Here is a 27,263-nt window from a genome sequence, read left to right as displayed (position 1 = left end):
TTGCTCTGTAGACCATGTTAGCTTTGAACTCAGAGATCTGCCTGCCTTTGCCTCCTAAGCGCTGGGATTAAAGGCATGCACCACCATACTTATCCAAGAATAAAATTTTATGGTTGCAAATGATGCCGTTCAAATTCTCACAAGTATCTTGTCCATGACAATTCTGTGGGAAGTGCATTGCAAGACTAGAGAAGCAGATCAGACTGAGGGGCGATGGCTTAGCAGCCCCCTTCCCACACCAGCTTTACTAGATACAAACCACATCACTTGATTTGTCCTCTGAGAATGTACAACTCAGTGGTATCAGTGTGCTCACATACACGTAACCATCCCACAACCAACCACAGAGCGATTCCACCAGCCTGTGAGAAAACCACCCATCCTTTGACGGTTCCTCGTCGCCATTCCCTGGCTCCTGAGCTCCCAGCAGCCACAGCTCTGTGTTGTGTCTACAGACTCACCTACTCAAGGCTTTTCAAGCCAGAAACACTGGGACTATGATGTGCTAGTACTGCAGTGGTGGGCAATCCCCTGTGTCCTGTAGTCCCAGAGACCTGTTTGGACTGCTGTGCATGAACGAACAGCGCCTACAGGTGCTGCCCACACCAGGTATTTCCTTCATCACCTACAGGTGCCACTGACACCATGTGTCTCCTGTCACCCGCTGGCCTCTCTGGTCTTCCTCAGGTGTGCCTGTGCTCACTGTAGAGAAGTGGGACAGGGTTGGCGGGATGCTTGCACATACAATGTCAGCCCCAGGATACCAAAACTAGCTTTAATTTATTCAAGCCATACAACTGTAAAAATGGTTTCCAGAAGGGAGCCAGGGGGTCTGTGGCTGTCACACTCTGCCTAGCATTCTAGAAGTTCTCCAACAAGGCCAGGATGCGCTTCTGCTCGGTCTCCCGGAACTCTGGGCTCCGGCCATCTCCAATGTTCTCTGCATACTCTAGGGAAAAAGGACAGGTGAATTAGGCTGGACCATGTTTGTAGTCCCCTGAGCTGCGTCTTTCCACACTGTTCCCAAATCTTAGTGCACAATGAGGAGCCTGAGGCTTGTGAACCACCGAGGACCAGCTCTCTGGGGCAGCTAGAGCCGTGGCCTGGAGGCTCTGTGTGAGAAGGGTCTGACTTACCTTCCCACCCCCACGCCTAGCACATCTGTCTTCACCCTTCATGCTGTCCCTCAACACAAACCTAGTGGACACTAATGTGCCTGAACATCTGCATCCCTCATCCATTCATGCTGTGCCTCCCCCCCACCGTATGAATGGGATATTATGTGACTCTTACACAGATCTTTGGGGAACAATGAGGGCCTTTTGTTCTGTCACATGGGGACAGACAACATTCTTGGCTCTTTTCTTTTATGCCAAAGACCAACTTTGATCTTTGGACATCCCGGCCTCCAGAACGTTAAGGAAATAAATTTCTTAATAATAAAGTATCCCACCCCAGGCATAGTAGCACAAACTGGCAAGAGAGGAGCCCAGCATGTATGCTTCTGCTCTAGTTTGTGCTTTGCAGTGAGAGGACATGATCAACAGCATGGAATCATGGGAGAACATCCTACAAGTGCAAGGATTGAGGCCCACTCTGCTGCTTAAATAGGAAACCCTGGGGTGCGTCTGACTGCTAGACTGCTTAGCTGGCATGGGCAAGGCTGTGCATTCAGTCCCTAGTACAGCAAGAGGAAAAGAGGAGGAGGAAGAGAAGGGGATTTGCTTCTGCAATGCCTACTTCCCAGGGAGGGTGAGAAAGGAGATATAATACATGGCAGCTGCCAGGAGCTGTGGGAAGGGCGGCTTGCTGAGGACGTAAGAGATCAGTGGAGGACTGCCCAGGGCTGGGCAGTGAGCAGCAGGTCCTGCTTGGTTGTGAGCTGGGGGTGTTAACCAGGCTACATCCTCTGCTGTCCCAGTATGATCATTCTGTTTCAGTTCTCAATGGATGTTCCCAGTCACTTCCCTGGAGAGAACTCATCTCAGATGCACAGAGCACAGAGAGCAAGTCAGGCTGTGAATGCCCTGTCCCCATGGCCACATAAACAGGTTTCTTAATCAGGCTGTGGCAGGGGAGGCAAGCCTGGCTGATGAGCCACACCCTGGGAACATTCACACTTACTGGTGCCTGGTTCGACAGATGTGGCTAAACCACAGGCAGGTCAGTCCTGCTCAGAGAAGCGCCTGAGGATGTGAAGGAACTGAGGTGGCTTGCCTAGGTATGGCTTGTGAAAAGAGGGGGAGTTTACCCAGAATCAACAATGGAAAGAAACAGGGGTGAGGCTGGTCCCCAAAGTGGCAATCTGCGACCAAAGTAATACCCTGCCCTTGCAGCCTCCCAAAGCTGTCCCACAGGGCAGGCCTGGGTGCACCTCTGTGCTGAAGGCCTCAGTGGCCAGGACAGGTGTTGGGTGGACTGGGCAGAGACTGACAGGGAGCAGTCTCCGGCAGTTTGTATCAACAGCACAGCTGGGCCAGCGCCTGGGCCCAGCCTTCACCTTTGTTTCTAGAGTTCTGGTTAGAGCAGATCTTGGTGCTGGCTACTGCCGGTTATTTCAGCTGCTGCAGCAGTTGATAAATATTGAACAGACTCCTCCCAGAGGTCTTGGGGAGAGTTCTCTTTGCTGTGCGTGGAAGGAAGAAGAGAGATGCTGGCTGAAGGGAGTCCTCTGGGATAGGGACGAGGGAGTGATGGAGGACCAGGAAAAGGGAAGGGGAGGAGGGTGGGCTAGAGAGAGGGAGAGATCACCGCCCTTCCCTGCTTCCACAGCATGTGAAAGGCTCTTAGAATAAGGGCTTTGATGGAGCTCTAACCCAGGCAGCAGTGCTGAACGCATAAATATTAAAGCAAACTTTAGACAGCAGGTTTACCACACAGACATGGAATACAAGCTGTTCTGTTTATGTTGAGAGGGGGAGGGAGGGGGCGGGGAGGGCAGAGGGAAAGCTGTCTTCCAGGCAGGGGTCTGGACCAGTGCGTGCAGCTTACTCAGAGCTCCTTATGAGGTGCAGAATGGAGGAAGGAAGGATGGGCAAGCCAGCACCTCCACACTAAAGACCTCATTGGCACACACCAAATACAAGACATAAACTGCCAAGGCAGGTCCCTCGGGTCCACAGTGCCTGCTGGACAACACTGGGGTTGGTGACACACTTTAGCAGGACATTCTGGGGGGCCAGGGGAGCTTATTAAGGACACCCTCTGAGAAAGGAAATTGCTGTTGGTGCTGATGGACCACATGGCCATTTTAGCTGGCTGGTAAAGCTACCACTTGTCACAGTTTGGAGGCTGGGTGCATTGGCAACAGCTTTACTGCTGGCTCCTCAGTCCAGGCTGCTGCCAGCTTCAGGCCAAGGAAGAAAGGGCTCCATGGAATGAGCACATCCTTGCTCCTAGACAGCACATTTCAGCCTTACAATAGGCACCCGAGTGACGTGACACATGGGTGACACCACCCAATCCCAGCAGTCATCCTGAATTCCAGGGCTTCTGGATGAGCATGGTGACACATGATAAAAGTATGGTTTACCTGTAATCACAGCTGCTCAGGAGGCTGAGGCAGAAGCATCACTAGTTCAGGATCTGCCAGGGCTACAGAGGGAGACCCTCTCTCAAAAAATAAAACAAGAAGAAAGCAAAACAAACCCCTAAAACCAAAACAACAACAGAGTCCAAACATGTGCGCGCACGTGTGTGTGTGTGTGTGAGTGTGTATGTGTGCGCACGCGCCAGGTATCAAGGGTGGAGACAGGAAGCCACCGCTATCCTGAGGAGCCCACAGGGGGGACTGCCCTTCTCAGTTCCTTCAAGGGCCTGTGGTCTTCAGGCCTGTCGGCTTGTTAGGGGATGGTTGGACCAGGGAGCGCCGACTAAGCAGTCTGCAGAAAGCAGGGCTTTAATGAGCCATCAATTATCCCGGTGCTCCTGGCACCCCCCAACAGAAAAGGAGGAGGAAACCATGAAGGGGGGACTAAAAGCCCTGGGAAAGTCCCCTGCTGGGCCTGCCTCATCAGCGGTTTCCTGAGACCTCAAGGGATACATCAGCTGTCATCCTGCCAGCAAAACTTAGGAAATATGTAGGCCATAAAATCAAAGAAAAAAGCTCTCATCTAATTAGTATGTTAAAAAAAAAAAGGAAGCAACCCAAACTGAAAAACAAAATTAAAATCAGAGAGCACAGAGGATGAGCTGGTGTTCTTTACTAGGCTTTGTTTCTTCACTCATCTTGATGGTGACGGGGAGGGGAGGGGTCAGGGCTGGCTCTGACTTACCGCCTGTCCTCTAATCTCAACACTGACCTCACACTGCTGAGTGACAGCCCTGAGGGTCCTGCACCCCGTAAGGGGGTCATAGATGTGACACAGGCTCTGGATCACAGGGCACAGGGATAGGCTCCCCCGCCATGTAAGAGGCAGGGGCGGCCTGCAGGAGGGGCTGAGACCCTCTTATTATAAAGGTCAGCATCATTGTTGTAGGACTTCTTGATCAAGTAATGGCGTCCAGTTCCCTGCTGTAACTGTCATTCCCACGCTAATGGCTTCAAATGCCCAAACCATTTCCTGTGAGCTCTAGTGAGGTGTTTACAGGCTGCTGGCAAATGGTGATGTCCTTACTACATGTATCCCAAGCTCGCTATGAACCCAAAGAATTCATAACCTGCCACAATGCCAGTGCCTCAGCTGCTGGGGTCTAGTCCAGACCATTGATGCCTGCCAGGACTCTGGCCTCTGCTCCTGTGCCTGGATGTGCTTGGGTTACTCCCTACCCTCCTGCCTGTCTGCTGCCCCTTAGCTCCACATTTACAACTCTTGGGTGGCACTGAGCATGCTATGTCTGTGATCAAGGAGAAAGAACGCACTGCCGCACCTGCACTAGAGGAAGATCTAGGCCAGAGCAGTGTCCACTGAGTGAACTGTAACTGTCATTGATCCCTCTGTGTTCCTCAGATCTGCATCCTCCATGAGGGTAGGTACTGGGGACACAGTGTCTAGCTAGCACCTGAAGAGCCAGGAGGACGAGAGGCGTCAGCGCCATCAATCCCTACAGAGGAGCGCTTCCATGAGCAGTGCTGAGACTCTTAAGTCCTATTATGAGCTGGCTGCCCAGGAACGGGGAGGATGGTGACAACGGCAGCAACACGCCTTATATCATGGAGTCTCCATTTTAATGTGTGAGACAGATCAAATGAGTAAACAAACACATAAATAAAAACAATTACTGACTGTGATAAAGGGTTTGGGAGGAATACAGATGAAGAGGAGCAGATAGATTCAAGGCAGCTTCAGGGGGCAGAGTGGGCAGGACTTCCTGCAGGGCTAGCTGTGGTCAATGCTGAGAGAACTGGGCTTGGAAAGAGGGTGCGGGGGAAGGAAGCCACAGAGAGCAGCTGAGCAGCCCCCCTCCCCCAGACCCTCAGTGAAGAATGCTGTCAGCACTGCAGGGTAAGCCAACACAGAGGGCAGCAGAGCCTGGCTTGAACCAGATGTTTTGAATGACCTAAGGTCTACACAGAACAGTTCAGCGAGGAAAACGTCCACCTACTACGCTTCAAGCCGCTACCAACACTTTTTCCTTCCTAGAAGCTTGCTGTTGTGACTAAAGGGCTGGAGGTGTGGGGAGAAGCCTGGAAGCAAGACGGCAGCGCGGAGGGTGATCAAAAGCTCTAATTGAACATGTAGGCGTTGGAAGTAAAAGGCATTTACAGGCTGGAGGTGCAGTCACCGCACTTCCTCCCCAGGAGGCTGGCCCACACTAGTGAATTCATGAGGCTGACACTGAAGGGAGTACCCAGGGTCCTCACAGGGCCAGGGCCACCCCACCCTCTTCCCTTTGGAGAGAAGAGCAGATGCTAAGGCCTCATAACAACTGCCCATCATCAGAATGGACAGCATGGGGACCACGCACGCAGCCTGGCAGGGCTGTACCAAGCATATGGCTTCTAGCCCCATGCCTTCACTCACACTGTTCTTTCCTCTTGGAATGTCGCTGTCTCAGTCCCCAGACCAGCTTCATGCCACTTCTCTTTTGAGGCCTCCCACAGACCTTCCGAGCCTTACTGATGGCAGTGATGAGCATAATTACCTAACGCTTTATGACCATCATCACTTATTAAGCTTATTGAGACTCAAACAGTTGCTATCAGTATCACAGCCACCTCCTTCACCGGCATGGACCACAGAGCCTGGGGCTCCTCCTGAGGTAACACAGCCATCGCAGAGCCAGGAGGTGGACCTGGAGCCAGCCCCACAGCCGCTCATCTCCCCAGCCTCTTCTTGCAAGGAGCTACGAGCAACTGAGATGCAAAACCTCAGTCAGAGCCGGGCGGTGGTGGCGCACGCCTTTAATCCTAGCACTTGGGAGGCGGAGGCAGGCGGATTTCCGAGTTCGAGGCCAGCCTGGTCTACATAGTGAGTACCAGGACAGCCGGGGTTACAGAGAGAAACCCTGTCTCGAAAAACCAAAAAAAAAAAAAAAAAAAAAAAAAAAAAAAAAAAAAAAACAAAAAAAACCTCAGTCAGTGTAGCCCAACCACTGTCTAAAGTGCATTGGAGACCAAGGTCCAGGAGGAAAGTAGCTCTGTGCTCTACCAACCAGACAGGACCCTCAGCTGTGGAGTCATCCTGGATGTCTAAGCCATCATGCCCCAGTTAGTGGGACAAGCTGAAGTGGCCCACATTGCTCCTGCAGCTTGAGCTCAGGAGAGACAGTCTGCCTTGTGACTGAGGCTCATGGGTGACCAGAAGCCTCTCCAGAGCTACTCTAGCCTGTCAGGTCCAGAAAAGAACCCAGGGACACCTGGGAGATATCCTCGAGAACAGGAAAGAGAAATGCTCACCTTTATGCTCCGTGCAAAGCCAGCAGCACCTTGCTCAACCTTCCCCAACTCTACACCAGAAAGAGACGGTGCTGGCGCTGAGGCCAGCCTTGCTAGGACACCACTTCAGAGTCACTGCTCGGCCGGTAAAGCCATAGCCACTTCTTGTCATGTCCTCGTTCTCTGAACTACTCTATGTGGTCAAGAACCATGTCCTTATCTTCTGCTTTGTTGTGGCTTTAGTGTGTGGGTGTAATGTGTAAGTACCTGTTTGTGTGTGAGTGCACGCTTGTGTGTGCACACATGTAGAGGCCACAGGTTAAAGCTGGGCACCTTTCTCAATGAGCCTGAATTGATGGGCTCAGCTAGCCTGGCTGGCCAGCAAGTTCCAGGATCCTCCTTACCCCACCTGCTGATGTGTGCCAGGCCTCGTGCGTGGGTGGTGGGGAACTGAACTCAATTCGTCGGTTGAGCACCTCCCCACCCTATGTGTGTTTTAGAAGCAGACGGTCCTGAGCCCTAGTGCTTCTTATCTGTGTAAGTTGTGAAGCTGGAAGGGGAGAGACAGGCAGCAGGTTGTCTGTGCTCTACGCAGGTGACCTGACACAGTCAAGTGTAGAGGAGCTTTCTCGAAAGCTATGTCTAGAACATTTGGGGCACTGGTTGCTGTTGGCATTCATGGGGTCCAGCGAGCCAGAGTAGCCCCAGAGATACAACCCAGTAGCACCCAACTCACCCTTGATGATGTGCCTGACAATCTTGATGGAGCTGCCACGCATGTTCAGGATCTGGTGAACCCGCTGGCGAATCTAACAAGGAAGACAAAGAATGGGATGGGGAAGAAGTCTCCAGGGTACAGTGTCATCCTCACCCCACCCGAAACTGAGGACCCACAGTGAGGGGACTACAGGAAGCACAGTGCTTCTGTGCATGCAGCTGGCCAGGAAGGAGGAGCCCTCCTACCTGGGGGACATTGGCATTGCAGATCTCCGCCATGATGTAGCAGATGTGCTGCAGGATGAAGAGCCCGGCATCCAGGCGCCGCAGGTAGAACTCATCCTCCATGTCATTGTCTATGATCTCCCCACGCCGCACTATGTCCTGGAAACAAGCAAGCACCGGGTAAGGCTGGGCAGCATTAGGAGAGACAAAGGATGACTCTCCAGTCTGGTTACACAAGAACTGCGCTACACAGCGGGGGAAGCCCTCGTCCCTCTGTCCTGAAGTGTCTTCCTGGTGCTCCTCATTCTGCATGGACCATGGAGGCCACAAACACAAGTGCACAGCTCAGATTTCCTTTCTGATGACTTGGGGCCAAAATGATCTCATCTGCACATTCCAGCCCAGAAAAGCTGAAGAGAAACAGCCTAAACTAGCATCAGCCTTTCTATTTTAAAATTTAGGGTTATCATTTTGTTTTGTTTTCAAGACAGGGTCTCTTTTTCTATTCTGGATCTCACTATGTAGACCAGGCTGGTCCTGAACTCACAGAGTTCCACTCACTTTTGCTTCCCGATTCCTAGGATTAAAGGCATGTGTCACCACATCTGGCTAAAATTTACTTTGCTTTTAAAAAAATGCTTAACTGGCAGTTGAGAAGATGGGTTAGTGGGTAAAGTGCTTGCCATACAAGCTTGAGGGCCTGAGCTCAGGCCTCTAGCACCCTAGGAAAAAGCTAGCATGTGGGTGAATACTTGTAAGCAGTCCTGGGGTATGGGGGTGCAAGACTCAGGAGGACCCCTGCAGCCTACTGGCCAACCAGTCTAACCTAATTGGTGAGCACCAGGTTTAGCAGGAAACCATGTGTCAGACAAAAAGGTAGAGAGTGACTGTAGGAGACATGTGGACCCCTGACCTTCACATACACGTGTGCATGCATGCAAATGCACTTGCACACGCATATTCAAACAAAAATTAAAAAATAAAGTGTTTGACACGCCATACTGGTACATGAGTACGAGGCACAGTACTAAAGTGGAATGGCCACATGATGGGAGTGAGTGGCTCTTTTCTTACACAGCCTTCATTTCTGTGTGTCAGGAGGCTCTGACTTGTCTGTCTGTTCTTTATAAAATCCTTTGGTCTACCTCCACCCTCGTTCGCACTCCTCCCTCTTCTCACAGCTTCTGAGCCTGCCCCTCTCTTCTCCAGGAAATGAGCTGCTTCAGCCTACCCACTCCTTATGCTTCACACCTAACTTCTCCACTCTCCATCACAAGAACCTAATCCCTTTCTCCCCCTCCTGCCCAGCGTCCAGACAGCAGCACTGGCATACGTGTCTCCTAGCTTCTGTTATATCTGCGACAAGATACAACTGTCCCATTGTTTCTCACAAGTCCGTCATCCCTCTACACCTTCCAAGTGATGACAGGCTCTCTCCAAGACCCGCCAGACGGTCTGCACCTCTCTTTCTTTGCAGCCAATTCTTATTTTAAAAAACAATTCCCCAAACGAAACAGGCTTATAGAGACACTGTGCACATCCCATGCGCTCTTCCAAGCCCTCCCATGCGCTCACGGCCTGTGACGCAGCAGTTTTTACTGACCACCCTCTAGTCTGCATGCAGCACTTCTAGAATACCACCCTCCCCTAAGCTGTGGTGAAGTAGCACAGACAGCTGGGAAAATTCTTGCCCGAAGCTTGGCCTCATGTTTCCCCAACATGGACCCTGAATGTCCCTCAAGTCCATACTGTTTTTAAGCAACCTCTTCTACAAACCTTTCCTGATTTTTTTTTTTTTTTCAAGACAGGGTTTCTCTGTGTAGCCCTGGCTGTCCTGGAACTCTCTCTGTTGACCAGGCTGGCCTTGAACTCAGAAATCCACCTGCCTCTGCCTCCCAAGTGCTGGGATTAAAGGTGTGTGGCACCACCGCCCGGCTCCTTTCCTGATTATTTAAGGTCACTGCCTGTTCCTTGCTCTAAATCCCATGAGATGACCTCTCCCTGTGCACCTCTGCCAGAGACTCTGTCCTCATCCACGTGGAGTCAACATCAGGGTGGACTGTGAGCTCTGAGAGGCTGGGTGGGGCCCAGGGTGAATGCGATAAAAAGGCTTCTCTGCTGTGGGCCTGAGTCTGCTCCAATGTGGGCTGGTTTAAGACAGCACTTGTGATGACAACGGCCCATTTCCTAATTCCCTGGCTATTTTTATGGCCATGGCTCCTTCTGACAACACAGGCTCCTGTCATGGAGGGAGCCCTGGGGACACTAGAACTGGAATGCTTAGTGTGTGGCCGTCAATCTCCAGCAGGAGCCCTTCAGAGACCACTTAGTCACAGATAATGCACTTCTTTATTTACCCGGGGGGCCAGCTTGCAGCAACGCAAGGCTACTTTTCATCTTGCCCCTAAAGGCCTGTCTACTAGGCAGAGGGCTGCAAGCCACTCTGCCTGGGGATTACCACAAAGAATCCTCAGCCTCACGCAGTAGCTAACTTCTTGGTAATCATTAATGCTCACACGGAAGTCAGACAGCAATGCTGATGCCATAGTTTATAAGGAGCCCCTCTCCTCTCATGCAAATCCTAACTTCCTGCTCTGGGGGGAAGCCCAGGAATCACCCTGACTTCCATTCACAAAACATGCAGTGCCCACACTGTGCATTTCTACATCGCCATAGAGCTTAAGGTCTTATTATACATATATCTCCTTAGGAGCAAAATTAAAGGGGAGAGGGAAGGGATTATTAATCCCACTGCACAAATCAGAAACCAAGGCACAAGGAGGTGAAATTGCTCATTATTCATAATTGCCCGTTAACAGAATACAGACTCCCTGAGGAGGGGATACTTGTCTGGTCCACCTCTCAGTGGAGATGAGTAACAGTGGACGGTTCAGGACCTGGCCTTAGTAGGTGTCTAGGAGCAAGAAAAATTATCCTAAGGCGGAGAGGACAGAAATAAAAATAAACAAGGGAGAGGAAGGGAGGAAGGCTTCTGAAGGGACTGGCATCCCTGCATCCACCCAGCCACACCTAACTATGCCAGCCATTGCCGTGTGCTGAGCTGAGCTCCTCACAGTGTCAGGAACATAACACACAGGAGGGAACCATTTCTGAAGGCAGCATGGAGACAGGATATGTGCCCTGCATGAATCCTGTAGGACCCAGAGGCTGGACAGAGTCTGAGGGAGCTGGGAAGGCCAAGCCTCTGAGCTGGGATCTGACTGAGTCTCACAGGATATTCTAGATACAAGGACAGGTGAATTTCTATGATTTTGATAAGGCCAGCCTGGTCTGTATAATGGGACCCTTTCTCAAAAAACAAAACAGAACAAAAACAAAAAGGATGGAAATGTGACATCAGCTTGGATGATCTGGGTGGCCCTAGACCTACTTACCAACAAGTGACCTTCAGCGGGAAGACAGAGGTAGAGATGAGACTGGATGTCACCTAAGACAGGTATGGTAGCCCTAGACTATGGGCCAGGGGTGCCCAGAGTGGGTAAGGTCCTGAAGACAACTTAATCTCAGGCTTAATCACTGGAGACCTAGAGACATTGTCTTTCTCATGCAATCATTTGTTGTTGTAGCACAGAAAGAAATATAGGCGGGGCCTAGTGTGGTGGTCATATCTTTAATCCCAGCACTTGGGAGGCAGACACAGGAGGATCTCTGTGAACTGGGGGGACTGCCTGGTGTACAACAGCAACAAAAAACAACCTACTACAAATCGAACAGCTAGAAATAATAATGAAGAGAGGCCAGCCTGGCTGGCCTGGGAGAGCAGAATGGTGGAGTGGCATGTGTGGACAGAATAGAGGGAGGAAGAAGAGAGTGACTTTGTTTGTGACCCCTCAGTAACCAGCAGCTCACATTAGTTCTGATAGATTACTATGGGAGAGGAATTTTGGAGGCCATATGAATCATGATCACTGCTAGATCACCCACCCACAGAAGGGAGTGGCTGAGCCCCTGAAGGTGGCCTTTGGTGTCAGGCAGTCACTCCTTACTCCCCATGAGCTCTTACATACACCACGGTTAGACCAGATCAAGCAGGGCCACCTCCCAAGGCCAGGCTGGCAGCACTGGGATGCAGACCTGCACCTGTGTTCTCCACATCAGTGACCAGCAGGCACTGAGTGTAGATTAACAAACGGAGATGCTAAAGAGCCCAGCGCTCCACAGGGAGGCTGGGCCAGCTGCCTGTGTCCCTCTCAATGGCCCAGTGCCCCACAGTGCTTCCTGACACACTTTCCGTACAACCTGACTGTTTAACTGGACAGGACACTGTGCCCCCAGGCTTCTCTATGCTGTTCTGTAGAATGCACAGACCCAAAAGAGCAACACCAAGTTCCACCTGTCCCTCTTTGTCTCTCCTGGAAGCATCTCCAATATCAGTCCACTCAATGCTCAACTCCAAACACACAGCCTTAGGACTAGAAATTAGAGCCTTCAAGTGCAGAGCTGAGAGAAGACAACAGTTCCTCTCCAGGAAGGGCATGGCCATCACTGTGCAGAGCCAGGCTGGCTTCTCGAGGCCAGGTGTCCACAGAAAATGCTAAAGTGCTATAGAAGCTGGGGATTTTAGGATGGCGCCTTAGCCAGCCTCTTACAATTCTTGGGCTGTGGATTTGGGGACACAGAACACAAACATGTCCTTACTGCTTAGGGGGAAACAAAACAGTTTCTATGTCACTGAGGTGGGACGCAAGTAAGGTTGGGCACAGTTCTTTCCAGCCCACCTTCTCAAGTTCTGTTCTGTTTGCAAAGGACATGAGACGGCAAGTCCCTGCCTTTCTTTACCCTTAGTCTTGCTATGGATGGACATGGGCAACTTAGGTTTGATTAATGAACTTCTGGTTCCTTTTCTTGATTTTGCAAGACACAGATTCCAAGATAAGAACTTGATTTGTTTCCCCAGCATCTTGGCGCCATGAAGTCAACATCTGACAGACACTCTAAGGGGACCTGAGACTCCCAAGTGACTGTCAGCACAGCTCAAGTTGTACAGCTGCCTGGGACTTGTGTCTGGGGAATACAGAAACTTAAGGATCTAAAATGTTCACTGTGAGCTTCTCCATCCAATTTCTTTCCTGGTGAACGGATCCCATAGTGATGCAGGGTCTCGGGCATGCCAATGATTTTATTTTATGGACAGACAAGCAAACCTGTAGGGCAGTCGAGATACACAGAACAAAGGCTGCAGACAGGTGAAGTGCATTTCAAGAATGACCAGACAAGCAACAGAATGGTGAGTGGTCTCTGCATAGTCTACCCTGCAGACCACTCTTTCTTTAGCACATTGGCATAGACACTAGGCTAACAGACCGTCCAGGACTGAAGTGCCTTCCTAGTCAGGTGTCAGGGTTTCTACCTGTCTGAGGCTGTGTGGATGGATTTAGGCTGACGGATGGCAGTGATCAGGGGAGCCAGTTCAAGAAATGCCTGATGCTGGAGCCAAACATTAACACCCGAGGAGCAGGGCATGGCAGTTAGCCATTCAGATCGCCCTCCCATAAGTAAATTAAATCTCCCTACAACAAACACACAGCTGCTGGGTCTGCCACTGCACTGGGCAGATAATTCACAACCAACCTGGGCATGCAAATCAAGTGCTCCCTGCTGGGACTGTTAAAGAGACATTCCAAGAGTTTGTCTGGGTGCACATGCTATCCTGTTTACCAAGTTTCAGAGTGAGAATCTCTCCATGTGCTGGACTGCACATGGAGCAGGATAGGAGTTAAGTTTGAAAGCCTGTCACATGGGAGGCGAAAGTGACTGCCTCCGGCCCTGTGTGGCCCCTGCTGGGCACGGGCAGCAGGTTTCACCTTCAGATTCCAGAGGGAAAAAGCTGAGACATATCACATGAGTACTGCCGACCTTCAGTGGGAGAGCCCAGCTCGATTCCCTGGTGCAAGGCCTGTTAGTCTGTTCACTTTCAGCAGAAGTGGTAAGTTTCCTGAGTGCCAGACTGCCCCGGATGAATGACATTTCTTCCTCTGAACCCCAAGCGGTAAGAGCTATGACTATATCCACATTCCACACTGGACGCTCAGGGCAGAGCGGCCCACACACTGGCTCCACGCCTGTGTTCCCTTTCATAGTGTAAAAGAGCAGCAACTTAGTGGCATGGACCCACTCCAGCATCAGTGGATGAGCACCTGGGCACTGTCTCTAAGTTATATGGGAATTAGTGTAAACCAGGAACATTAAACATAGGATTCGTGGCCTGGCTTTCTCCCAGCAAAGAAGATCTTTAGAAATGAGAGGAGGGCCAGGATGTGGCCCAGCTGGAGAGTGTGTACCTCCCTCCTCATGCTCACGAAGCCCCTAGGTTTGAGTCTCAGCCATCTCATCATGGTGGTATACACCTGTAATCCTATCACTTGAGAGGTGGAGGCAGGGAACCAGAAACTGAGGACAATCCTTGGCTACACAGCAGAGTGTAATGCTAGGCTGGCACACATGGGACCGTGTGAACGCATGGCGGGTGGGGGAGGGGAGACTAGAGCTAGACCAGAAGATTCCATATTCAGTTTGGGAGGCAGAGTGAGAAGACACCCCGCTAGGCTTTGTTTTGCTCACTCTGTACATGAGGGCTGGGATAAAATCTTAGATGGTAATTGAGTGAATGGTGTACTGTAAGTGGAACAGATTGCAGTTCCCAGCAGCATAAGCCTGTCAGAGGGTTGCTAAAATAAACAGATTCATCGCCAAAGATACCACGGAGGGGAATGTGGAGCGTCAAGGTGCTATTACTGCAGGCTGGTGTGTTCTCTCTTTCAGCTGCATCTCCACTTTACATGTTAATCTGTCTTTGGAAGCACAACCAAGCCACCAGTCTCCCTTGCCTCTCTCTGGTCACAAGCCCTTAGAGTGTTCTGATGGCATTTCTCATCTGCCCTGACCCATAGTGAGTTAGCTGTCTCTGGCTGAGGGAAGGGGACCCTCATAAAGAGGTGGCTGTGAACCCTCCACATGCAGCCCCAACTGGAAGTGGTAAATGTAGACAAGAGAGATGCAAATGTCCCCAAACAAAGCCCTTCCTTCAAATGCCTCTAAAATAGGGTGTGGATCCTAGAATCTTGGCTGGGGAAGCAGAGGCTGGGAAATCGTCTAGGGATATGGGGTTGGGGGTGTGTGTGCATAAGAATCCATGCTGGCTCTCAGGCCAGGGTCATAAGGAAAAGGTTGACTACACACAGCACACTTGCATGTGCCAGGTTCCTACAAATGGCCTCACTCTTCCCACAACAAAGGACACTTTCTACTCTGTGTGGCAGAGCTGATACTTAACATGGCTATACCAGGCTCCTTGGTTCTGTAGTGCCTTCTTTCCCCTAAAAACAAACAAAACCCCAAACACCCAACTGCTCGTTTTGCCAACAGAGAACAAGCCAACCAGTATTGAGAGGTAGAGTTCCCACCAGCAGATATTATCAGAAAAGTACAAGTGAACTCTACCAGTGAGGAATCCACTGGTCTGGAGGAAAGATGAACCAGCATGCAGGCCAGAGCCACTTGTGACAATAACTCTGACGAACAGCCTCCTCTCTTGGACTATCCGTGCTTAGGTACCACTCTGCAAGATCAGCGCTCTTAATACTTTCGCCAGTGAGCAAAGCAAAGCAGGGAGTTCCTAGGAGGTACCGTGATCCTCAGGCTGGAGGCAGAGCCAGAACCTGTGGCCACCAAGTCTCTCATCTCCATCCTGAGGCTGTGGTGCAGACGCACTTAGGTACCAAGGAGAGGCTCTGGGCATCCTCAGGGACGGATTTTTCTAAGAACTAAGGGAGAATACTACTGCAGCTGCTTGGTATGACAGAAGAGGTGCTGCAGGCATAATGGGCAAGTGTCTAGCAGGTGTTTTAGCCTTGGATCTGAGATTCTTCTGCCTCAGTTTCCCAAATGCTGAGATTAGATTATAGATGTGTACTACCATGCCTGGCTCTTGCAGATTTGAGAAAGCATGAATCCAGGGAGGAACAAGTGGCTTCTTCATGTAGTTACGGGTGACGGATGTGGCAGGGTCTGGTTTAGGTTCACCTACAAGCTGATGGCATGACAACAACACTGGTTTGACTGTGTGAGTGTGTGTGTTGGTCTAAGCTAATATCCACTTAGACATTCTCTGCGTAAGGGTGAGAAAGAGAAGGGAGCAACTATGGTCACCTGCAATGAAGCCTGTGGCAGTGAGAAGGGATGGGAGCCACTGTGGGTAGAGCTTGTCTGGAGGATGTGTGGCATAAAGCAGCAGATGGCTTCCAGGGTCTGACTGCTTACACTGGTGAATGGCCCTAGGGTGTTCCCACTCTAGGGACCTGATGGTTTGAGTTTGCACTTAATGAGCCAGAAGAGACTATAAGTGACATCAAGGTACACCGGGCTGTGAGCCTACAGAGGTATGGGAGGCCCTGGCACAGCCCTGATCCTTGAAAACTACAACAGGCCTGGGAGGTGGAAGAGAGGTGAGATACTAGCTTTACTGAGTGTGCACTCAGTTTCAGAAAGGTAAAACACAGTGCTCAGGGCCACGCTGTAGGGCAAGCGCAGAGGTGTGGATCCAGAACTCAGACCCACTGACTTCTTTTCCAGTGACTGATTGGAAATGACTGTCAGAGAAGCAGGAGGCACCAAAGGGCCCATGGCTGAAACAGCGGGCATCCAAAGAGGGAAGTAGGAGACAGGAAGACACCACGAAGCCCTCCCCCATCGTTGTAGCTTCTACTGGCAAACTCACTGGCTGAGAAAGTCTGTGAGGCACTGGTTTAAAGATGAGTTGAGAAGAACTCTCAGCAGGATGCACTCTCTTTTTTAAAGCTTGCTTTGGAAGCTTCCAGCATAGTTAGTAGAAGAGTGGAAGCCAGATCTCCACCTGGTGCTCAGGGTCATGCACCCCACATGTTCACTCTACCCTTCACCCCCCATTCACCCATATCTTCAAGTGAGTTCTGGATGTTGAAGAAAAGCCAGTCTGCTTAAGATATCAAGTCCTGTGGATACTGTTTCATTACAGAGTCCATCTTTTTCTTTGTAGGATAAAGCCTGGAATGATTTAACTGTGGCAAAATTAGCATGCAATTTGTAAGTCATTACGGTGCGAAGTATGTGGTGAGAACACTTTATTGAATAAACCTGCTGAGTATAATTTTCCCAGGAACTAAGAAAGAAAAGCCTCTCTCTAAGGCTCTCCTCCCTCTTTCAGAAATCCCTGCCAGCACCTATCTAATTACGTCTTGCTTCTGAAGGCAGCTTCTGTACGCTGAGCCCACAGGGATCCTGGTCTTTTCTGGGCTTCAGCCTGTTTGGGGAGCCCAGTGAAATCTGCTGAGACAAGCGCCCTGGATATTTACTGATCACAAGGGCTGCTGCTTTCTGGAAGAGTTGGAAGCATTACACGGCCTTTAAAAGTTCAAATCTTGTTAACCAGGAGCCCCTGGGGTATGTCCAACTTCACTCTGGATCTCAAGGACACTGAGTACAGTCAGAACACACTGGGCACCAACCAGCCCAAGGCATGGACAATGAGCTCTTCTAGTTACACACTGTTGTAGTAATATACTAAGAACTGAAAATGCTAAAATCATCTAGTGCTGGAGGAGTCCCATGCATGCTTCTAAGCACATGTGTGTTTCCTCAGTGCAGACAGCTGCAGGGCTGGAGATGCTGCTCCACATGAGAGCATTTGCCCTGCATTTGCAAGATCCTGGCTTCCATTCCTAACACTGCAAGCAACAAAGCAAAACAAGACCCACCACCAACCGAACACTATGATATTGATGCAGTTACATTAGAATCTACTTGTGTGTACTTTCAAGTATTTTCAATGAGACAGGTTGTGTGGAGTTTTGTTGTTGTTTTGTAAACTAAGCATTATAAGCAAAAATGAAAGTTACAGAACAATGTGGAGGTAACAGAGCCCTCCATCCTTCTTAACACCCAGGGGGCAGACAACGAACTCCCTCAAGGAGCAGTGGTCCTTTCCTCAGGCTCAGGGTGAAAATCTTAAGAGGAGAACATGTTGGGGTGGTGATGGTGCACACCTTTAGTCCGAGCACTGGGGAGGCAGAGGCAGGTGGATTTCTGAGTTCAAGGCCAGCCTGGCCTACAGAGTGAGTTCCAGGACAGTCAGGGCTACACAGAGAAACCCTGTCTCAAACAAACAAACAAACAAACAAACAAAAACAACCAACCACAACAACAACAACATGACAGGCAGAGGAAGCAAACAATCACACTGCCTACCAACTATGAAGGGACGGGCTTTATGACTATTTCTCTGAGGAGGGCACATATTTAATGAGATCTGACCTTGCAGGAGGCACTAGCTATAAGACCCAAGGCAGGAGGACAGGGCTGGAGGTATAGGGAAGGCAGAGACCAAATCTGGGAATTAACAGGGACCTCCCAGAGAAAAGGAAACAAAGACTCTCTGCCTGCCTTCTGGGTGCTGGGTCAGGCATTACTTCTGTTACACACCATCTACCCAATTTCTCCAAGCACAAAAATTCAAACACCTTAAAAACAAATGGCCGCCGTGGGGAAAATAGGCTGGGCCAGTGAGGCTATGTGTCCTGAGCAGAGAGCCAGGGAAAGGCCTGGCTCTGAGCCCAGCTCCCTGGCTCCCAGCTCCTCTCCCAGGATCTGGTAGTAGTCTGAAAAACCCCACCCCTACTTGATGTGCATGTGGAAGAGTCACAGAGTTGCTAGGGTGGCTTGAGCTGCCCTCTGGGTCCCTGGTGCTCCCCAACAGCACACATCGCACTTGGGTTTCTAATTGGCACTTGGGCCTCTCGTCTTTGGCCAGTGCCTGGTCCAGCACTTGGCCCAGAACAGGAGTCTGATCAACATTTGCCAAATGACTGGATCCTCTCCATTGAATCTTGGTCAAGTGCAAACCACATACAAATGTACTGTACTCAAAGAAATGGAGGTTTTCAGGGAAAGGTTAGGTTTAGAGACTCTGAAAAGCCAACGTCTGACTGTCATCTAGAATAGGTATCCTTTCAGGCTTAGTGAAATAGTAGATATTCCTTTCTCACTAATCTGAGGGTCACTGTTGTCCAAATGCCTTAGAAACAGTGTTTACATCAGCACTGTTTGTGGAGTTCCCACTCAGTGGTGGAAAGCCTCTGTTCTGGGAGTAGGGAGAGCAGCTGTTTATGACTAAGAGAGAAGACAACAGGAGGAAGTGGTGAAAGGGAGGTTGTGTTGCTCTGTGACACAACACCCTGAGGTGGCTTCATCTGCCAAGACAGCCCAAGTGCTGGCAGGCAGCAAATGCCTCTCACCAATGTGCCCCTCCTGCCTTGGCTCTGGGCAGCACAAGGCTGCGGAGCTCTAATGGCCTTGGAATGTTTGCCAGTGCCCAGCAAAACGGCCTTGGCACCAAGGAGACAGATGTTTGTCAGCAAATGGCAGGGCCTGAGTTGGTGGCACACAGCAGCCTGCTGGAGACTGGGGGCGGGGCTTCAGCCATCACTCTCCCTCAGTGCTAACCAACTCCATACCCTCTTCAATGTAGATTATGGATCATCTTTGGGGAAGCACACCAAAGATCCTAACAATGACATTCAAGCTGCTTCTAATACTCAAGTACCTACTGTCTTCCTTGGAGTGTGTCCCCCACCTCTAACAAAGCACCTGGCTGTGCCATTAAGTGAAACACTAAGCTAAAGGGACCTAGGAGCCACATGAGGAACAGTGACGAGCCATGACTGATAGTAACTTCAAGATGGTGTATCTGCCTCCCAGGCTTTCTTCTGCCACTTGAAATCTGCTCCAGCAAGCTGCTTCCACACAGACCTACAGAATCTTTATTTGTGCCTACTTGTCACTCGAGCAAAGAAAGGCTCCCTTACTGTGGCACTCTGTCAGTCCCTCAGTGCCCCTCACGTACCAGATGGAATTGAAGGAGCTGGTGAGGAGCATGCCTAGGTACCTAAGCCCAGCTCAGCGTTTACAGACTCAGCCTGTATCTGCAGCTGTACCTCTGTGTGAAGAAGAAAGTCCCTATCAATCAATTCAATCAATCAGCCAACACCTGAGCACCGACTAGGCTTAGTGATCACAGGCAAGGTCCAAGAGTGAGACACAGTTACAGTCTACTGCTCTGCCTAGGTGGACCTGTGCTTTGTGCGAGAGTGGAAGTTGCAAAGAAACAAGTCTCAGGCTCCTCTGTTCACATCAGCTCCACCCTGGCTGTGCAGAGCACACGAGCAGAGGTCTGCCGCCGGCGGGGTTGGTGCCCAACACCCCTGCCAGAGAGGCTCCAAAGCTGTGAGGGTCTCTTCAAGGTGAGAATTGAGAGATCCAAAAAATCAAGATCACAAGAAACTTGGGGCTCCCACAGACGGCAAAAAGCAGGAAAGGGCTCACACTGTACTGAGGCTACGTCGTACTGGGGGTGTCTGTGGTCAGAACAGACTGGACAATAAGCAAATGTGTACTGGAGGGGGGTGTTTGTGGTCAGAACACAGATGGACGATAAGCAAATGTGAAACGTTGCTCTACCTAAGATGTGTGCACAGTAAGGCACAGGGCTGGAGCCCAAATGATACAGAGGCCGGGAGAAGCATGGGGGAGGGCAGCAGCTAACAGAAGAGTAGGTAAGGCCCCTCAAGAAGGAAATCCAGCCAGGCTCATGGGTTTCCTCGGTCCTCAGCAAGCTGCAGGACCAGAAGACAGGACCAGGTATGCCAGCCAGCCCAGGGCTTGGCCTGGCTACAGAGACGGAGCCTTTATTCCATGTGCCTTCTGCATAGGGGAAGCTGATCTACTGACTTCCCAGCTTCCTCCTGCTCTCCTACGCTGGGATTCTCTTTCCTTAGAGTCACATCTCCCCCCACTCCCCGCTTCCTCAGGACAATTACAGCCAGCAACTGACCAATACAACTTGGTTACCATGGTACCAAGTCCTGGCGCTGTCCTTGCGCACTTTTGAGAGTTGTGCTTGTCTTGGGTCTTGTCCCAGACTCCTAGGATGACCCTGGCCAGTCCTACATCTATCCTCCTAGAAGCTCACTACTGGAAGGGTAGTTACACTGTGACTGTTAATCTTCACTGTTAACTGGATTTAGAGCCTCTGTGGAAATGCACACCTGGGTATGAATGTGAGGCTGTTTTCAGAAGGCAGATCCACCCAGCATCACCCCATGGGCTGGGGTCTGAAGAAAGACTGAGTAAAGAGAGAAATGGAAGCTAAGCACCAGCATTCGCCTCTTCCCACTTTGTGACTGCAGGTGCAGTGTGACGGGCTGCCACAATCTGCTGCTGCAGTGCCCGCGGACAGACTGTACAGCCTCAAACTGTGAGCCACTCCTCTCCCCGTAACTTGTCAGGCATTTGATCAAAACAGTAACAATAACTAATACGTATGCACATCACAGCAGTCTTTGACTCTGCTCTTATGACATTAGGTGGCCCATGGCTGCGGGCACACCTTTGCCCTACCTATCCTATGTAGAGAGGAGGCATGCAAAGGACTAAATGGAGTATGTGTCAGGGGTACGTACGTGTTTCTCCCCTTCAATCTTCTTGTCGGCCACCTGCATTGCACCTAGATATTTAAAATGCAGCTCCATTAGTCTGTCAACCTGAAAGAGAGTCACGGGCAGGGGTGAGGAGGGATGAGCACATGTCCCGCTTCAGAGTCACTGCCTGCAAAGGAAGGCTCACATCACTACTTCTGACATGGGGATGAACATCAGGGATATGCTCAGAGCAGAAAGAGGTGCTGCTGAGAACACAGCACTCACCCAGCATGCATCAGCTTGAACATGTGCCCCGACACAAAGAAGGAGTGTGGGCCCCTCTGGGGCTCCTCCTGTCGGCCCCTCTAGGGCTCCTGAGAATTCTAGTTGTTAACAGCAAATAAATAAGTAAACATTTGAGTCCCTTCTTGCAAAGAGAAGGTACTTGAAGTTACATACTTGATATTCACTTAGAACTTAGATTTCTTTTTTCCAACTGAAACCTTTCATGTTCAGATTCTGCCCCAGAGCTGATCTTTTTTTCAATAATAAAAAAAAAAAGCCCGAGTAAAATCTTTTTAGTTGCTTTTGAGTTGGAAGAGAGTGCCAGAAAAACTCCTTCAGCAACTTGAGAAAAGACTTTGACGTCTGTTCAGAAATAACTTGAGTCAGTTTTCAGCTTAGCAGAGCCATCTTGGAACACAGCCTGGGGACACTGAGTGGGTTTGGAAAGGTTCATTTTCCCCGAGACCTTCAAAGGACAGAGTGCCGCCACAGTGGCGGCCAGACTTCTGACCTATCCTCCAGGCTGGCACCGCCTCGACTCTGGCAAGCAGTGTTCTTCTGCACAGGGGCTGATATCATGTTGCTCCAACAACACAGCCCCTGCCAGCCAGGCAGCTCGCACTCCAACCCCAATCCTTGGCAGCTCATGGTGACTTGGTGAGTTTATGCGTTTCCCTCCACATGTTTCTTTGTCCATGACTTCCTTGAACCATGAAAAACCGTATCAGATAACAGAGAAGTGATCTCATTCCTCCTACAAATGTGTGGAGATTGGAACACAGTCATGACTGTTGAGATGCTCCGTGCTGTGGCACATTGCTACTGGGCATCGAAAACAGCTGAAGGTGGGCTCAAAGAGGCAGAACAAGACCCTTTAAAGACCATGCCCCAGCCCTACTGTGGCTACAAGCAGGACTGTAGTTATTGTGTGTTAAAAGGAGACTCTGAGCCTTCCTTCTACTCTAATGGAATTGCCTACCACACAGGGAGTATGGGCTTCCGTGCTCAGCAACCTGGGTTCGAGTCCCAGCTCTAGTAGTATTAGTGCCATGACCTGGGACAGGTCCCGAGATATCTCTAAGCTTCAGTTTCCTTCTGAGAATGTGAATGACAGCGACCCTAGGATAACTACAGCTTCACACAGTGCAACGAAGGTGGCTGCTGGTTCCCCACCCCACAGCAGTGGCTCAGGGGATGGCTGCTGCTGCTGGATTCTATTGGTTTAGGATGAGAAGTGACTACATGGAGTGCTGTCACCCTCAGCATAGCAATCATCACCAGCTCTACAGCCCACCTGGGGCTGCCCAGCATCTCCTTCTCAAGACCTGTCTGTCTTTCCTCACCGCTGGGAAGGTCAGACAACTCTTTCACAGGGGTCTCTTATCAGATATTTATATTAAAATTCATAACAGAAATTACAGTTATGAAGTAATCATGAAAATAAATTTACGGTTGGGGGTCACTACAACTCGTTAGGAAGGTTGGGAATCACTAACCTAGAGCTCATCTAACCACCCCATGCTGACTCCCTGTCACAGCCACCGAGTCTCCAGTTTACAGCTGGGGAAGTGAGGCTCAGAGCAGCACACATCTTTCTGCAAGTGGTGGTCCGAGGCGGATGCCAGGTGTCTTCCTTGCTTGTTCTCCACTTTGCTTATTGAAGAGACGCCTCTTGCTGAGCCAGTGCTCACTGACCCCGGCTAGTCTGGTTACCAGCCAGCCTGCTTGCCCTGGGATCTCTTGTCTTTGGCTTCTGGGGTTACAGGTAGTGGCCACAGGTTTTTCATGGATTCTGGGTATCTAATGTCTGGTCTCTCTGCTTGCATAGCAAGTGTTCTTATCTACTCCGCCATGTCTGCAGCCCATGTATCTTGAAAGTAGCAAAACCAGCTTTGACTGCAGACCTCTGAATCCAAAGCTGGTGTTCTCAATCACCAGGCTGTGCTGTGTACCCATCATACCCTACCCTGAAGGCTCTGAAAGTCTCCTCTATCCCCAAGTGTCCACTGCTGCTACTCAGGAGGTGCTGTGTTCCAAGGGAAGCATGGAGACTTGTAAGAACCTTCGAGAGGCAATGCAACAGACCCTCATGCTGCTGAAGGTATGTGAAGGCAAAAGCACTTGGCACCAGCACCCTCAGGTAAGGGGCCGTCTCCATACTACTCTGCTCCCGGCCCCATCTGCACGGTCACAATCACCCACCTTCTCACTGTCGTTCTCCGTAAATTTATTCAGAAGCCGGGTCCGCTGCTGCCCTCTCAGGTTGCGCAGGAGGGAAGCCAGGATCGAACAGACATGCTCTGGGGTGGGAAGAAGAGAACACGCTGAGATCAGAGCAGTAATTACCACCTCTTCAGGTTCGTCTGCTCTATCAGAGGAGGAGAAAGGAGGCATCGCTGACTGAGACTATTGATTAATAAGACAAGAGCGTCAACGGTGTCATCAGAAAACTGAACTGATCTTGGCGAGCCTCACAGATACAGTCAGAAGGATGACATCCTCAAGGACAGAGTGAGCAGGAGACCAAAGGAGGTGAGAATTTCTATCTTGCTGGGAATTAATTGACTTGTATTGTCTGCAACAGAACCTCAAACTAATCCCCCACTTACAGAAATGGCCCGTGAACAGAATACAAATACCATCAGGACATGAGTGAACGATAAATAAGAAATGTCTGTCACTTCTCAAATTGCCTTGTAACTTTCCCTGGCAACTGCCCTGGAATGAAATACGCAGGGTGATGGTGCCCAAACTCTGCTGCACTAACCCCCACTTGATGCTGAGGGGAGCTGGGAGGCAAGCAAGTCACACTGTGTCACCCTCCTGTGCCACCACAGCTCAGTAGCTCCCTTAGAAACTGCTATTCCAGCCCCACAGAGAAGACAACCACAGGATATGGCACGGGCTTCAGACAGTGCTCAGGTGAATTCCTGAGAGATGGCTCCATGGGTAAAGCAGTTGTGCAAGCATGAGAACGTGAGTCCACATCCCCAGAATCCAAGTAAAAGCCCCACGTGGTAGGGTGTGCCCATAACCCTGGGGTTTCTACAGTGATAGGAGGAAGGGACAGGAGGGTCCCCAGAAGCTCTCAGGAGGGCTGCCTACACCTGCTGAAGCAAACAAGAGACCCTGTCTCAGACAAGGTACATGAGGACTGACACTCATGTCCTCTTCCTGCTCTAGCCCTGTACCATGGCCCGCACATGTGTGTGCACCCCTACTCCCATTTAAAAATTCTTCAATAATGACCTTGAAAAGGAGTCATAGATACCTACTTATAAGGAGATGACCAAGTTTATTTTGAAATAAATTGCTGGTGCTGGAGAGATGGCTCAGAGGTTAGGAGTGCTCACTGTTTTTTCAAAAGACCAAGGTTTGGTTCCCAGTCACATGGGGTGGCTGACAACCACCTGTAATTCCAGCCTCATGGCATCCAAGACCTTCTTGTGGTGTCACCAGCACCCGCATATACTTGGCAAATACTCATGTTAACATACACTAAAAAGAGGGAGGCTGAAGAGACAGGTCAGTGGTTTAGGGCACTGGCTGCTCTTCCTCTTCTGTAAGCACCAGGCACATACAAGTTGCACAGACATACATGAAGGCAAAATACTCACACAAGTAAGATACTAATTAAACTAAAGGGGAAAAAATTGCTTAGCATGGACAACAGCTGTCTAGCAACTGAGGAGCCCCTTCACATGCAGATGCTACTCAGAGTTCTGAGTTCTGGGACCCACTGGAAAGCATCCCACCGTGGCATCCTGAGCTTGGATATGTCCTGACTGAACTGGTGTTGGCAGTAACCTCAAATAAGAGGTCCCTGTATCAAAAGTTCCCCCGAAACAAAGACCGGGCCTTTGTTTGGAATGGAACTAACTCTGGCTTGGGATCAATTCAGCCCGGAGGGTCCTGGACCCAGAGAGGCAGTAGCTGGGGATGGGTAATTAGAGTCTGAAGAAATGATGTATTCATCGGAGTACTACAGAGGGACAGAAGTTGTTCCCATGTGGCCAGGAAAGACCAGGGCCACCGGGCTGGGGACTCAACTTTTCCTGGGTTTCGGCACCATCTAATAGGTTATTTCTCCAGTGATTATTGTCACCAGTGATACGAGCCAATTCAAGCCGGACTAGATTAGATTAAAGGCAGGTTTATTGGGAAGCTGGAGTTTACTAGCCCCAAGGACGAAGGCCAGGGAAGTCGTGGGGAAAGGTGAGTTAGGGGAGGAAGAGAGAAAGAGAAGGAGTGTGTGCATAGAGAGAAAAGAGGAGAAGAAGGAGGAGAGAGACCAAAATGCCTGGATTATACAGGGAAGAGCCTCTGGGGGAAGAGCAGCCCAGCCCTTGGGCTGGAAAGTTCAGGGTTGCGGGAAGGATATGCCAGGTAGGGGCTGAGGGATGCTGGGAGAACCTGGTGGCCAGGTCTGCTTTGGTATGTAAAATATGCACCTCAGTCCCTTGTCTTGGTTGAAACCAAAACACTTACACCTCTACATGTCCCCAACACAAAACCAGACTCCTTTGTTCTCAGACATCTGCAGAGCTGCGTTCATCCTGTCTTATGTCTTTGGAAATTTATTATTATTATTATTATTATTATTTAACTAATTTATTTTTTACATGTTAAGACTCACAAACTTGAACTGTAGCCAGACCTGCCCTTTAAATATCTATTCGAGTCACACAATCTACTCCTTTCCCCACACACAGCTGTCTGGCAATGTATGCTCAGCTTAATCTGCCTACAGCAAGACCCTCCTCAGCCTGCCCCGCTCACTGCACAGTAACCAGGTCCTCAGCCTGCCCCGCTCACTGCACAGTAACCAGGTCCTCAGCCTGCCCCACTCACTGCACAGTAACCAGGTCCTCAGCCTGCCTCACTCACTGCACAGTAACCAGGTCCTCAGCCTGTGCATTGCACAGTAACCAGGTCTTCAGCCTACCCCGCTCACTGCACAATAACCAGGTCCTCAGCCTGCTCCACTCACTGCACAGCAACCAGGTTCTCAAGTTTCTCACGCCCCTCAGCAGATCCTTCATGGGCTCACCTTGCAAGTCCCCCCTTCAGATGTGACCCCAGCTCTTCACCACCACGACTATCTCCCCAGCCCTCTAGTCTGACACACCCTCATCCCAGCCCACAGCACGCCATAGCCTGCTAGTAGGTGTCCTTGCATGCACCCTTGCCCATGGGCACAGTCTTCACAGAAGACCATGATGTTCCTTCAGCAATGGCTCCTGCCTCAAGGCCTTGGCCTGAACCACCCCCTACCGGGAAACCTGTGCTCACTCCTAGATTTGGGGGCCCTCAACCTTCTCTAGGAGATTCCCTTGTCCACACAATTTGCAAATGCAAAGCTCTCACCCAGTAGTCCTAAAGTCTCAATGAGCCTTCCTTCTCTCTTCATCACATGCTTCATGCTTACTGATTTGATCACCATCTCCCTTCAATTAGAATATGCATGGCCTGAAGAGAAGGACTCTAATCTGCATCGGTCACTGCTTACCCCCAGCTCCCATCCCAGTCTGGTCATATACAGCAGGTGTTTTGGGAAGGAAGCAGGCTCTCTGTATGAACAGCCAGAGCTGGTGGTGGGCCCCAAACAGACCATTTCCGAGTTCTAGATATCTTTTTAATTAATGCCTTCATACTGAACAGAAAGAACAGGTTACAAGGAGCCAAGAAGGCTCTGCTCTAGAGTGGGCAGTGGCACAAGCAGGACATTGCTGAAGGCACGGGGGGGGGGG

At 50.4% G+C, this 27,263-nt stretch overlaps 1 protein-coding gene across 1 annotated transcript in view; it reads right to left on the bottom strand.

Moving 5' to 3' along the window:
• Window positions 1-761: 761 nt before the first annotated feature.
• Window positions 762-27,263, bottom strand: part of Ctnnbl1 (catenin beta like 1) — a 114,744-nt gene continuing 88,242 nt past the window's right edge. The window contains exons 10-14 of the mRNA XM_031372569.1: window positions 23,716-23,813; window positions 21,271-21,351; window positions 7,781-7,918; window positions 7,554-7,626; window positions 762-949 (exon numbers count right to left, since the gene is read on the bottom strand). Coding sequence (XP_031228429.1) covers window positions 861-949; window positions 7,554-7,626; window positions 7,781-7,918; window positions 21,271-21,351; window positions 23,716-23,813 — 479 coding nt within the window. The 3' untranslated portion in view covers window positions 762-860. The remainder of the gene's footprint in view (window positions 950-7,553; window positions 7,627-7,780; window positions 7,919-21,270; window positions 21,352-23,715; window positions 23,814-27,263) is intronic.

This window comes from Mastomys coucha, unplaced genomic scaffold, assembly GCF_008632895.1.
Source record: "Mastomys coucha isolate ucsf_1 unplaced genomic scaffold, UCSF_Mcou_1 pScaffold15, whole genome shotgun sequence".
Lineage (NCBI taxonomy): Eukaryota > Metazoa > Chordata > Mammalia > Rodentia > Muridae > Mastomys > Mastomys coucha.
The sequence above is the reverse complement of the archived record's forward strand: the minus strand, read 5'-3'. Positions and strand labels throughout refer to the sequence as shown.